This window comes from Sorex araneus, chromosome 2 (assembly GCF_027595985.1).
Source record: "Sorex araneus isolate mSorAra2 chromosome 2, mSorAra2.pri, whole genome shotgun sequence".
NCBI lineage: Eukaryota > Metazoa > Chordata > Mammalia > Eulipotyphla > Soricidae > Sorex > Sorex araneus.
In genome coordinates, this window is record NC_073303.1 from 332428492 (window position 1) to 332443621 (window position 15130).

The window sequence follows — 15130 nt, forward strand, 5'->3', positions numbered from 1 at the left end:
TAGCATGCTAAAGTTCATACACATTTTGGAGCAAGTACAATTTACCAACTACTACAAACTTATATTAACCTTCACCTATGGTATGTTTTATTTCTAAAAAGAAACTTCACAAGCATTATGCTGACAACTATTCTCCAAGAAAATAGTAAGAGAACAATCTTACTGTTCCCACCTTCTTACCATTAGAACAAGGAAGCAAAATATGCATAGACATACATCAAAAACACAAATGGCATTATGGATGCACTAAATGGTTAGAAAATTGTTGGCAGGCTAGGAATATAGCTCAGCAACTAAGGACATGCCTTGCACATCTGAGGTCCTGCATTTGATCCCCAGCACCACAAAAAGAGAAAAAAGAGAACCAAACAAACTTGACAAATATGTATTGGCCAGCTTCTAAACCAACTCTGCGTTTAAATTAAGGGGCCCTGCATTTAAATTGAGGGGCCAGAGAGATGGTACAGTTGATAGGGCACTTGCCTTGATTGTGGCAGACCTAGGTTCAATTCCAGACATCCCATATGGTCCCCTAAGCCCACCAGTAGTGATTCCTGACCACAGAGTCATGAGTAACCCCTTAGCACTGCTACATTTTATGTATTTTCCACATGAAAAGTTCTTAAGAATTTAAGTATTTCAGCATTTAAATTTCTTAACCTCTGTGATTCTATTTTCCTATAATAGTAAACACTTAAAATTGTGCTATCTTCCAGACACAAATAAGCGTGTATCTACTTACAACCCTCATCTAGTTCTAGTACTTGCACTTCAGCTTTGAAATTTAAAAGCACAAACCCTGCATTACAAACTTTATATCTAATGTTACATATATATCATGGAAGCCATGAAAGCAAAACTAATAAAAATACACTATTTAGGGGCCAAAGTGATAGAACAGCAGATAAGGCGCTTGCCTTGCACCCATCTAATTCAAGTTCAATCCCTGGTACCCCTTATGGTCCCCTAAGCCTCACCAGGAGTGATCCCTGAGTGCAAAGGCAGAATTAAGTACTGAGTACAGCCAGTATGGCCCCAAAACAAAAACAATCAAAAGTGCTCGTTTTATTAACTATTCCATTATACAAAAGGACTTGTCAATATAATAATTAAAACAACTACTGATCCACTGCTAAAAACACACATCTTGATATTAATAATTAAATCTTAAAAATATTTATATGTGGGGCTAGAGTGATAGCACAGTGACAAGGGCGTTTGCCTTGCACACGGCCAACCCGGGTTTAATTCCCAGCATCCCATATGGTCCCCTGAGCACCACCAGGAGTAATTCCTGAGTGCAGAGCCAGGAGTAACCCCTATACATTGCCAGGGTTTTTCTCAAAGATATCTTAAAGCTATACTTCTGAAAATGAGATCAAATATGTAAAATGTGGTATGTCTTACAGCAGATGCTAACTGTTCTTCTGTCATATCTTCTACAAAGACAGTTTTAGCCGACGGTTCCTCAGGAAGAGCATCTGCTGAACCCATCATTAGTAGAGTCATTCCCTGTGTAAAAAAAAATAAAATCATAAAAATGTTTCTGAAGTTAATCATGTTTATGTACAGTGAAGAAGCCAGATAATACATACTGCATGTATGTATTTGCCAACACAAGTAAATCTATAGACACAAGTAAGGAGTAATGGCTGCCTAGGCCACAAAATAAGAAGTGGAAGTAACTGGTATGTGAACACAACTTTTCTCTCCGGGGTGACAGAAAAGTTCTATGTAAGACTGTGATGAAGATTATATAATTCTAATTATACTTGACATCATGAAATTGTTAAATAATAAAAATAAAGTACTCCAGAACAGATGTCACCTGCTTCTCTGCAAAGACCCAGTAGAAAATTTTCAGCGGCAGGACAAAGCCTTATGGTAGGTTAGCCTACAAAAACTAATCGAACTGTACACTAAAATTAATGTAAATTATGCCTCAATAAAGCTAAGAGAAAAACTACTCAATAAAATATTGAGTATGTCTATAATATTAAAAAGGAAGAAATCCTTCAATCATTAAGATTCACTGGCAGGGCTGGAGCGTTAGTATAGTGGGTAGGGCATTTTTGTCTTACATGTAGTCAACCCAGATTCGATTTTTAGCATCCTATATGGTCCCCTGAGCACCACCAAGAGTAATTTCTGAGTGTAAATCCAGGGAGTAACCGCTGTGCATCACCAGGTGTGACCCCAAAAGCATTAAAAAAAAAAAAAAAAAGACTCACTGGCATCATTCATTAATCACCATAATAAACTAAGCACTAATAATATCCTTTCAATGACTGTGTATTGTAGAACATTTACATGTTTGAAGTAGGTGGGCTTGAAAATATTAAACCAAACACATAAAATGACTTTGAAGTATCCAGTGTAGGGCCAGAGCAACAGGTGGACAGAAACTAGCCTTGCACGTGGTCAACAGGGTTCAATCCCTGGCACACCATAAATCCCCAAGTCTCAGTCCTGAACACAGAACCAGGAGTAAGACCCAAGCATCACCATGAGCAGTCCAAAAACAAATGAGTATCCACTGGGTTATAACTTAACACTTTATTAATCTAAGGGAATACTGGCACTCAATACAAATGTAACATTGCACACAACAGGACAATGAAGACACTGTACCCTAATCTCATTAACCTGAAATGAGCACTGGAATGTCTTATTTATCTCACTCATTATCTTCACTGAAAAGATGAGAGAGGTCAGAGAGGTCTTAAAACAAAAAGAAAGAAAAGAAAAAGACCATTAAGTGGAGGTCTTAAAATCACAGCCAGAGAAGATACAACAAAGATTAAAATTAACTCAACAGGCTGGGTGCATGTTTGGAATGCAGGAAGCCTGGGTACGTCTCCAACTGGGTATGGAAAAACCACAAACAAGTATTAACAAATAACATCAACAAATGCAGTCTGATAGAGGCTTGTGGTAAAATTCAGTAACCTTCATCATGTTACTTTAAATTAAACTTTATTATTTTCTTTTTCTGTAGTGTTAGGGATCCTCAAGGCATGTGCTCTGTAGCTAAGCCACATCCCTCAGACCTCTATTAAAATATTAAAACTTCTCATAAAATAATAGCAAAGGAATACTGAGTCATCATTAAAGAATTTTTTTTTTTTTTGCTTTTTGGGTCACACCCGGTGATGCACAGGGGTTACTCCTGCCTCTGCACTCAGGAATTACCCCTGGCAGTGCTTACGGGACATACGGGATGCTGGGAATCCAACCTGAGTCAGCCGTGTACAAGGCAAATGCCCTACCCACTATGCTATTATTGCTCCAGCCCCAGAATAATTTTTTAAAGACACTGTGTCAGGAAAATTAAATATTAAATGAATATACTAGTAATAACCAGTTAGAAAATAGGAATATTTTTAAATCAAAAGTAACTAGAATAAACCAAAATATGTAATACTTTAATAACAAAACTTTACCTAGAGATATAAAATAACAGTTAAATAAATAAATATTCGAGTTTCTGGACTGGAAAAATTGCTGTAAAAATGAGACTCTTAAGTTATCTAATTTGGTGACATTCTTTGGTCACTTTGTACAACATGAAACTTTATACAACATGATTCATATGTGTTCAACTTAATACCTGAGAATAACAACACAAAAAATATCCTTTAAGAGTAATAATAAAGGGCTGGAGCGATAGCACAGCAGGTAGAGGTAAAATGGTTGCTCTGCACGCAGCCAACCCAGGTTTGACTCCCAGCATCCCATATGGTCCCCTGAGCACCACCAGGAGTAATTCCCGAGTGCGTGATCCAGGAGTAACCCCTGCACATTGCCGTGTGTGACCCAAAGAGGGAAAAAAAAAAAAAGAATTAATAAAATGAGGCCGGAGCAATATGGTGGGTAGACTGCTTGGTTTGCAAACAGCCAACTAGGGTTCAATGCCCAGCTTCCCACACGATCTCTTGACCTCCCCAGGAGTGATCTCTGAGCACAGAGTCAGGATTAAGTCCTGAGGACTGCCAGATGTGGCCCAAAATACTTTAAAAAATAAATATATCAATGAAATAAAAGTCTAAAAATATACCATACCCATAACTGACTTTTAAGAAAAACTCAACACAAGTTGGAGTGGGTAGGCTTCCCACACCTTTCCACACTTCCAGAAGGTCTGGCTCCCACCCCCACAGCCTGCAGCCACTGCCATGTGAAGCCAGTTCTACAGACCCTGGAGTTCCTAGAGCACGCAGCCATGGTGTGTGCAGCCCAGGGACACCTCCAAATTCCACAAAACTGACATTCCAGAAACACACCAAATTAGATGGGAAATTAAAATAGAAATCAACTAAGATCAACAAACAAAAACAGTTCACACAGAAGGCTCAACTAGCAGTTGAGTAAACCCTCCTACAAGGAGAATTATTATATCCATGAAGAGATATAATAATTTTCACAAATTTTCTTTACTGAAATAAATTTTGATAATTCCATTAGCTATTTAGTTGTAACAAGCAATATGAAATAAAATTTTTTGTGCCTGCTATGGGGACAGGCCCAGGGGTGGTTAGATTAACCCTCCCAAGACTCCACCTCTGTCACTCTGGTGGTGGGACTGGTATTGGAACACCAAATGCCTGGAACAAATGGATCATGAACAATTTTGTGTAGCATGGTGTTTAAATAATGTAAAAAAACAGAAAAAGAAAACAAAGACTACAACAAAATCACTAGGAGATGCAAGGAATAGATATAAACATGGAAGACATTTGTAATATATTTTGATGTAATAATTAAAAACATGCATTATAAGTATTCTTAAAATACTTACATTTTTTATTTTGATATTTCCCCAATCATCATCCTGTTTTAAAAACAAAGAAAAAAATTTAATGACTTCTGTCTGTACAATCTGCATGTAATTTAATAAACTCATTTTAAGATACATCAAAACAATCTTTTTTTCTATAAAACAATTACAAAGTTACCACCAGTTTCCTCTTGCTTTTGCTTTTGTAGGGGCTGATACTAATTATGCTCAGGGTCTATTTCCAGCTCTGGACTTCTGCTTACCCCTAGCAAGTTCCAAAGAACATGCAGTGTTAAGACTAAACCCAGGCCTGATTTTAGTGCCATGCAAAGCAGGCACTCAGTCCTTTAAACTATCTATCTCCCCAGCTTTACTAAATGAAGTATTTTTAAGGGGGCAAGGGGTGGGAGAGGAAACACGTGCTAAAGCCAATCAGTCTAACAAATACCTAAATTGCATGAAATACACTCCAAAGCACAGTAAATTTAGAGGCCCCCAACATACTAAAATACACTTGACTGATTACAAATGACAAGATGCTAATTTTCTGCATGTTTGGAACCAACAACTATAACCAGCTTATGTAACAAAAAATGAAGAGTAACTTACAAAATAAGGCTCTATATTAAAGTGATTATATAATTTATCTCAAACCAAGACACTATCAAGAATCAAAGTGGATTTAAAAAGAACACATTATGCCAGTCAGGGGCTAGAATGACAGCACAGAGATTTAGGTACTTCCTTGCCCAAGGTTAATTCAACTCAATTCTCAGCCCCCTGGCACTTTCAGGAATGATTCCTGAGCACAAAGCAAGAGATAAGCTTGGAGCACAGCTGTGTGGAGGCCAAAAACAAACAAAAAATGTTTGCCAGCAGGGGAGTCCTAGCAATCCCTACAATTCTGCTTACATGGTCCCTATTTAAAAAGTAGAATTATGCCAAAGATTAAGCCTGACTTAACTAACATACTACCAGAAGCAAACTAACCCTTAATTATATTCGATGAGGGAACCTTGCTTTAGGAAGAGTCCTCCCATTATTCAGAAATTCTGACTTCTCCCTCTGTTAACTTCTCTTAAATAAATCTTTTCCTTTTCTTATTTTTGTTTTTGGGCGACACCCGGCAGTGCTCAGGCTTAATCCTGACTCTGAGCTCAGCGATCACTCCTAACACATAGCTCAAGGAGACACTATGTGGTGCCAGGGATCTAATCCAAGTCAGTTGTGTGTAAGGCAAGAGCTCTGCCCGCTGTACTATCTCTCCCTTTCTTTGTACAAAATATGCCAAACATGCAGGCCCACTAATTACCTCTTTGGACTACCTCTTTCAAAGTCGAATGATAACTTCCTAAAAATCTCTTCTCGGTTTAGGAGATATTATTGCTAATTATAAGGAATCATGATTATACACACTCCCCAAGATCACCTATCGAAGATGATACAAAGCTATGAAATGAAACTGATCTGAACAAGTAAACTGCAAGCTCTTTAAGACCTTACTTGTTGCTATTTATTTAAGCCTCTGATGTTGCCTTCTCACCTGTAACTTTCATTTCTGATATTCAGGGCTAGAGAGACAGTTCAAGGGTAAGGTATTTGCTTTGCACACAGCCAACCACAGTTCAGTCTCCACACCACATATGGTCGAGTTATCCCTGAGCACAGAGCCAGATATCCTGAGCACCACAGGGTATGGCTCAAATACCCCAGAATTAAAATTTACTAAATTAAAAAAAAAAAATACAATGTACTCCTGTATTCATTGCAGCACTATTCACAGAAGCCAAAATCTGAAACAACCCAAGTGCCCCAAGAACAAGTGGCCTGATAAAGAAGTTATGGTACATATACACAGTGGACTACCCAGCAGTCAGAAAACAAGTCATGCAATTTGCTAATACATGGATGGATCTGGAAAGTATGGGTGAAATGACTCACAGGGAGAGGGTCAAAGAATAAAGTCACTTATATGTAAGAACACAGCAGGGGAGTAACCAAAAGCAACAAACAAGCTTGCCTGTTGGGGCAACAGGGGCTCTAGGTCACAGAGGGCTCCACTGTGATAGTAATAGAGGGAACGGATTACTCTGGACCAGGACTAGGTACTGAAAAATGGTAGAGTGATAATCATGAACCCTCCATCAGTAACAGTATTTTTTTTTTTTTTTTTTTTTTTTGCTTTTTGGGTCACACCTGGCGATGCACAGGGATTACTCCTGGCTCTGCACTCAGGAATTACTCCTGGCGGTTCTCAGGGGACCACATGGGATGCTGGGAATAGAACCTGGGTTGGCCGCATGCAAGGCAAATGCCCTACCCGCTGTGCTATCGCTCCAGCCCCTCCATCAGTAACAGAATTGTAAACCATAATGCCTAAAAGAGGGAAATAGGGGGGGAAAAAAAAAAGTGCCTGCCTAAGAGCAGGCTGGTGGGATAGGAGGCAAACCAGAGCATTGGAGGAGGGAAGTTGACACTGGTGAAAGGATTGGTGCTGGAACACCACATGCCTGAAACTGTCATGAATAACTTTGTAACTTTATAATTCACAGTGATTCAATAAAAAAAATTAAAAATTCCATACTGTTTTGATGGTTCTTTGTTTTTGGGTCACACCTGGTGGTGCTCAGGGGACCATATGGGTCCAAATCCAGGGACCAAACCTGGATCAGCCACATGCAAGGCAGGCACTTTATCTATTTTTACTATCTCTCTGGCCCCTGTTCTGCATTTTAAAATATTTATTTTCTGGTTTTTGGGCCATACCCAGAGGCACTCAAGGGTTCCTCCTAGCTCTGTGTTCAGGGATCACTGCAAGGTTAGAACTGAACCTGGGTCAGTCGCATGCAAGGCAAAAACTCCTACCCACTGTACTATGGCGCTGGCACCATATTTTGCATTTTAACAAATGAAATTTTCCAAATTTCTAACAGAAATGCTAAGGGCATAAAAATAGATTTTATATTACTTAATAAAATTAAGGGGCTTGGAGTGATAGCCCAGCGGGTAGGACGTTTACCTTGCACATGGCCGACCCGGGTTCAATTCCTCCATCCCTCTTGGAGAGCCCAGCAAGCTACCGAGAGTACCCCACCTACACAGCAGAGCCTGGCAAGCTCCCCGTGGCGTATTTAATATGCCACAAACAGTAACAACAAATCTCACAATGGAGACGTTACTGGTGCCCAGTTGAGCAAATCAATGAGCAATGGGATGACAGTGATACAGTGAATAAAATTTAAACTTCCAACATGCCTTTACTGAAAAGAGATTAAAACAATACCAACAGAGGCCCAAGAGATCGTACAGAAGGTAAGGCACTTGCCCTGCAGAGGTGATCCAGCTTTATTCCCTGGCATCCTATACACCAGGTCCCCCAAGCACCACCAGGAGTTACCTCTGAGGACAGAGCAAGGAGGAAGCCCTAAGCACAACAGGCTGTGCACCACCCTCGCCAAAAATGTATATATATAGATAATTGGGAAATGGCCTCACTAACTGCCCTGATCCCTAGAGAAATAGTCACTGATACAGTGATTTACAAAATTAAAACAAATGTTTTTACAGGAGGGAAGCCTCCTAAACAGTGTTCAAGGAGCCTGTGGGCAACTCCTGGTGATACTCAGTTACATAGGACAGATTGTTCAGTGCTGGATCCCACAATAAGGTACTCAGGTCCAGAGGTGCTGGGACCAGCAGGGATAAAACTCAGAGCTACATGCCAGCAAGCATGGCATATGCTTGAGCTCTTTGAATTATCTCTCCAGTCCCCAAAATAATAATTGATGCTTTTATAATGCAGTGATTTTGTTTGGGGATTGGGGGCTGGACCACACCTGATAGTATTAAAGGGCTACTTCTGGTTGTGCTCAGAGGACTCTATCAACCAGGGATGGAACTTGGTGGAGGGGTGTGCAGCAGTTTTCAAGACAAGTGATTTCCCTCATATACTCTCTCTAGCCCTAATGGAGTGTTCTGTACTTGAAGTACAATTACTACAATGTTCCTTTACTCTCACAGATTATATAGTGCTTTCAACAAATACAAATATCTGGAAAGCTACAATTTCTCATGCTATTTTTAATATCACTGCCACTGGATCACTGTTATCCTGTTGCTCATCGATTTGCTCGATCAGGCACCAGTAACATCTCCATTGTGAGACTCGTTGTTACTGTTTTTGGCATATCGAATATACCACTGGTGGCTTGCCGGGCTGTCCGAGAGGGACAGAAGACTCAAACCCGGGTCGGCTGTGTGCAAGGCAAATGCCCTACCTGCTGTGCTATCGCTCCACCAATTATATAAAAATTTTATGTAGTGAAAATCTGACCAAAATTTTACCTTCAATGTTCCTCCTTTCACCATAACTTTCTGTCTGGCCGGCTGGACTCCAGTCAGTGCAAAAAGCTGAGCCTTGAACACCATTGGAGGTTCATCAGTGTTCAATTCTACACCTTCAAATTTCTCCTTTCCCCATTTCACAGTAACTGCAAAGGAAACATGATTTATTTTATTTTTCCGTACACAATGCTCAGAATTTAGATTTAGAAGATCCACAGGAGCCTATCAGGCTAGTCTGTAAAAGGAAAATTGTTACCAATCATCTTTTTATGCTCGATCCTTCCTAATCAGGAATGACTTCAATGCAGCAGATCCTGAATAAAGTTAATGAATCTAACTCAGCTTCTCACTTTATAAGCAAAGAAACTGAGACTTCCATTATAATTGTCACAAAATTAGCAAATATTCAAGTTTTCTTAAATACTCTGCCAAGTATGATCACAATGAAATATTTTTCAGAAGTTGGATCAAATTTCAAAATGTCATTAAAATAACTGTTAAACTCATATTCCTGGAACAAAAAAAGCGAAAGATTAGAAAAATAATTTTGAGTATACAACTTACGTACAAGTGAAGGAACGCAATGTTATGGAAATAAGATGTGGGAGAACTGAAAGGAAGTTTATGAATTAAGAGGTGCCCGCATCTTTTTTTTCTCTCTCCCCCTCCCTCTCTCTCTCTCATCCCCTTTCTCAGAACTTCCAAATAAATCTGTTACACTTCAAAAACCAGAGGTCATCAGACATTGAGACTCCAGGACCAGGGGCCATAGAGATAGTACAGCGGGTAGGGTGTTTGCCTTGCAAGTGATCAACCCAGGTTCAATCCCCACCACCCCACACAGTCTCCCAAGCACTGCCAGGACTGATTCTTGAATGCTGAACAGGAGTAACTCCTGCGCACTGCCAGGATCCAGGGCTAGAATGAGAGTACAATACCATACAGCTGACCGGGTTTGAGCCCTGACATCCCATAAGGTTCCCAAGCACTGCCAGGAGTGATCCCTGAGTACAGAGCCACAAGTAAGGCCTGAGCTCGGCTGGGTATGACCCCAAAACAAATACACATAAAAATAAAACATTCAGAATCCAAAGATTGTTTATATGCCTATACTATGCATTTCTGTAATTAAACATACAGAATGTACATATATAGAAATCTTACTTCACAATCATTCAGGTATCATAAATTTTTGTTTTAAAAAACAGAAAATAGGGCTGATTCCTGCCACTTCAAGGTCCCTCAGGAATCGCTACACATGGTCTTGGTAGCCTTACAGCACTAATCGTCATGAGAAGTACTAAAACTGGATCACTGAGGGTGCCGTCGAGCACCTAGCTCCACTGAGTGTGACATGTCTCACTACCCCCACTAATCTCTTTAAGCACTGGTAAAGATGTAAACAAACTAAAACCTTGGTATACCGCTGGTGAGAGTATAAAATGGTCCAGTCACTGTGGGAGACCACGAAGGAGCTCCTCATGAAATTACTAGAATAACCAGATGACACTTTTGAGCATACACCTCAAAGTAGGGAAAGCAGGAACTTAAACTGATATTTGTATACCCATTTTCTTTTTTCTTCTCTAAGGGCGTGGTCTCCCAGTGCCACACTCAAGAGGTATTAAGGGGTTATTTCTGGCTTTGTGCTCAGGAGAGGCTCGTTCCTAGCAGTGGTGGGGAAGCAAATGTACAGGGATCTAATCCAGGCCTTCTGCATGCAAAGCCTGCACACAGTCCACTGAGCTGGCTCTTGGGCCCTGTTGAGTCATTTTCAAAGTAGCATTATACACAGTGGCCTAAAGATGGGAGCAACCCAAGGATCTATCTAAAGATCAATGAACAAATTGTGCTACATGCTTAGAAGAGATATTATTCAGTCTTAAAAACTAATAAAACTCTTGTACATTACAACACAGATGAATGTTGAAGACATTCTACTAAATGAACTGCTATGACTGAAGGAGATACCTAGCAAACAGTCAAATTTTTAGATGAAAACAGAATGTCTGGTTGCCAAGAACCTGGAAGGAAAGGTAAAGAAGTCAACTGTTCAATGGCTATAGAGTTTCCTTTAAAAGCAGGAAAGTTCTGGAGGCACATGAGGAGGATGGGTGCCGGACAGTATCAACAGACTTAATGCTACAGCTGTACATCTGAGTTGGGGAGATAGTGTTTACAGGCTAGAGCACACAGGTGCTTTGCATACAGGAAGCCTGGACTGGAGACCCAGCATCACTTGGAATCCCAAGCACTGCCAGGAGCAATCCCCAATCCAAGAGTAGTAGCCCCTTAGCCCGCAGCATGTGCCTCTATCCCCCCCCCCAAAATAATTAGATCAGCCTTATCAGATAGTTTACTTTCAAAATATGTGAAAATAAATAAGGACAGATATAATTTATTTACACTAACATTTACACCAAAAACTTTACATCTTCCTAAAATGAATACTCATTTAGTAGATGTCTGATTTAACTAATAGTTGTTTGATTTCTAGCTACTAAAAACAGAACAATTTGGCAAACTGACCCAGATTCCAACTTCCAACTCTTTTACCAGTTCAATTACTCAAGATTAGAAACAATCATTAGGGAGATTCTCTATGAATTTACATCCTAATAAGGAAAGAAAGACAGGTGGATGGTTAAAATTATTAATGTAACACGAATCTAAACGCTGCTACAGGAGTTCAGAGGAATACTCCAATGAGAAAAGATTCAACTTTGAGCTGAAATTTCAAAAAACTAGGTACTAAGAGGAGTGACAGAATAAAAGTATTCCCAGGAGGAAATAAAAACAATGAAAGGGGCCAGAGAGAACAGTGGGTAGGGTGCTTACCTAGCACACAGTCAACCCAGGTTCCATCCCTGGCACCCTACAATCCACCAGGAGTGATCCCTAAGCACAAGAGCCACAGGTGATCCCTGAGCACCATTAGGTGTGATCAAGAAGAAAAAAAAAATAATAATGAAAAGCAGCACAGTGTGTTCTGAGATATATGTCCCAGGATGAAGAAATTGCTGAAACTGTAGTTAGTCAAAGATCAAGCCAGGGAAGACCATATAATTACACTAAGACATAAAAGCTTTAGTTATAGAAAACGTGTAACCCTTAAAAAAAGGTTTTCATTTTCATCTTATCTCACTGAACACTAGATGAGTAGCAGGGAAAAAAAGGTCTGAAGAAGGCATAACTGTAATCACTGAATCTGTACTATTACAAGTAAGAGATGAGAGAACACTAAACCAGAACAATATTAGAAATAATAAAAAGGAACCTGTCTTATTTAGCTACCTGGGTGACCAAAGGCAAGTTAACTTCAATACTTTGCTTCCCTGGAAAGGAGAATTCTACCAATACCACACTTCTGCTTTGAAGATTAAAAGGCAGTATGTATAAAATTGCCAAGTTTCATGCCAGGCACATAGGTGTCCACTAATTTTGTAGCCCTGATTTTAAAATCTGAGTATGAAATTCTTTAATTTCCCACTAAAACTTGTAACCAAAACAAATTAGGGGGTCATGAGCCACAGAACCATGAGAAGGATGCTGCCTTGCACAGGTTGACCAGGTTCAATCCCTGGCACCCCATCAGGCGTGATTCCCTGAACTTAGAGCCAGGCCTAAGCCCTGAGCACCGGGTGTGGCCCAAAACCAAATCAAACCAAATCAAGAGGGACAGATTTTCAAAAGACGGAAAATGCACATTTTCTACGTGGAGATGACGCCTCAACTCTGCCTTGCTTGGACAGGATCTCCACCAGGATCTCCAGGCGAAATGCTGAGGCTCTCCAGGAGGCTGAGTCAACACATCAAGCAAAGTTCTAGAACATCAAGAATCTACCTCCGGATGAAGCATCCCTCGTGGCTCCTACCGTGCTGGGTAAAGGGCGATCTTCGCTCAAGGCGCCGGGAGAGCCCAGAGGCGGGCCTGTCGGGGAGTCGCGCCGCGGCCAGTCGGAGCCATCGCGCCTATTCGAGGGGCCATTTTGAACTACGAGTAGGAAGGCGCAAGGTGCACTTGGGCGAAGTGAGAATGCGATGTCCGACCGCGACCGACACGCAGAAGTCGACTGTGTCAGGAAGCAGCGACGCCCACGGCCGGCCGGCCTTGGGCGCGGGGCCGGCGCCGGCTCACCCGGGCCTCGGGCTCAGGCGCCCGCGACCCCGTCGAGGGCAGGAGAAACGCGCGAGCAGCCGAGCGGCGCTGGGACGGCACCGCAGCTGCACGCCGCCGGCCCCCGGCGCCCGACACGCCCTCGCCCGTCGCCGAGGCCGAGGCGGGCCCCAGCCACGGTTCTGCAGAGTCACGGCCCCGCGGCCGCGCCCGCTGCGGCGCCCTCCCAGCCCGGCCTCGCTCCCGCGCCTGCAGGCCGCGGCCCCCTCCCCTCCCCCGCCGGCCTACCCGAGGCCTAGACCGGGCCCGTGGGGGCGCGGGAACTCACCAGAGTAGAGCGGCATGGCGGGGCCGAGGGCGGGAGGCGGAGGGCAGGAGCGGGGCCCGGCACAGGCGGCCTCGGGAGACGGACACGGAGACGCGGCGGCGGCGGCCCAGGCTGAGGCGCGGTGGTGGAGGCTCCGCTGCGACGCGACTCATTCAAACCGGCCCCTGGCGATGACGCAGCAGCACGCAGCTCCCGGGCCGCCGCGCGGGCAGGGGGGAGGCGGGAGCGGGACAGGGTGGAAGGGGGGGGAAGTGGAGGGGGCCGGAGCGGGGGCAGCGGGGCGGGGCAGGGGGAGGGGGAATGCAGGGAAGGGGCGGGGGCGGAGCCCGGAGCGGGGGGGCGGGGCCGGAGGGTCAGGGGGAGGCGGGGGCGGCGGGGCGGGGCGGGGTAGGGTGGGGCAAGAGGCGTGGTAGGGGTAGGGGAGGGGCGGGGCCCGGCTCGGGGGCGGGGCAGGGGAGACAGGGGCTAGGCGGGGGGCGGAGCCCGGAGCGGGGGCGGGGCCGGGCAGGGAGAGACGGACACCCGGCACGAGGTGCGGCCCGGAGGGAGCAGCGGGCGTGAAGAAGGCCCCGGAGGGGGGTGGGGCGGGGTGGGGCTGGAGCGGGCAGCGGGAGTGGGTTCGGGGCAGGGTCCGGGCGCGGACAGGAGGCAGGCGGCGAGGTGGGTCCCGGAGCGGGGGCGGGGCGGGGCACGGGGCGAGTAGGGGCAGGCGGGGCGGCGAGGCGGGGCCCGGGGGAGGGAGCGGGGCCGGTGGCAGGGCCGGGCGGGCTGGGGGAGGACGAGGCGGGAACGGGGCGGGGCGGCGAAGCGAAGCGAACCTCGCCCCGGAGCGGGGAACGGGCGGCGGGGGCGAGGCCGGACCGGGCAGGTGACGCCTGCGCACTTCGGCGCCGCCGGCTAGGGCCGCTCCTCCCCTTTGTCGCGCGAACCTGTCATCCTCGCCAGTCTTTTGTAAAGCTACTGGATCGTTCGATTCCCCCCTTCTCACTCATCCCCCACCACGATCCCCGCCAGGAGTGATTCCTGAGCACAAAGTCACGAGCAAGCCCTGAACAAGCTGAATGTGGCCCCCAAACCTTCCCTCGGCCCAGAACAACAGCGACTGATAAGTGGGTGTGGGTAGTGGCTCTGGCGGTCCTGCTGTTACTTGCCTTGCACGTGGGAGGCGCCGAGTCTGACTACACCCGGGGATGCCCAGTCTCCGGGCAGATCAGCCCCCAGCACCCACAAGGGCCTCAAAACCAAACTCGAGAGACTGGGTCTCCGGAAATGAAGGGTTTTGCCCTTTCTGTTCTTGTATCCTGTAGAAAACGGAGACTAGAGGTCTCTGCTCCCTGGATTCGACCTTCTCACGAAGGAGAGTAAGTCGCCCTTTAGGATCTTGGCGAGTAAAATTAATAGCAGGGCTAGGGAACACTGCTCTGGAGCGCGAGTTGGTGGGTGGGCAGCCTCGGGCTCAAGCCGGCCCCTGAGTACCTGCACCACCACGGCGCAGTAGCCCCTAAGCATCTGCAGGCTGTCCCTAAGCGCCCAAATAGTAAGCATCAAAGCACTTAGTGGATCT

General features: G+C 44.6%; 1 protein-coding gene across 2 annotated transcripts in view; it reads right to left on the minus strand.

Moving 5' to 3' along the window:
• USP14 (ubiquitin specific peptidase 14) overlaps nucleotides 1-13812 on the minus strand; it is a 37817-nt gene extending 24005 nt beyond the window's left edge. The window contains exons 1-4 of one of the 2 annotated variants that reach the window (XM_055125315.1): nucleotides 13567-13812; nucleotides 9122-9267; nucleotides 4799-4831; nucleotides 1408-1512 (exon numbers count right to left, since the gene is read on the minus strand). In XM_055125315.1, the coding sequence (XP_054981290.1) occupies nucleotides 1408-1512; nucleotides 4799-4831; nucleotides 9122-9267; nucleotides 13567-13582 (300 nt within the window). In that variant the 5' untranslated portion in view covers nucleotides 13583-13812. Of the gene's footprint in view, nucleotides 1-1407; nucleotides 1513-4798; nucleotides 4832-9121; nucleotides 9268-12965; nucleotides 13408-13566 lie in introns of those variants that run through there. The other variant, XM_055125316.1, reaches the window with a different exon arrangement.
• Between the last annotated feature and the right edge of the window lie 1318 nt (nucleotides 13813-15130).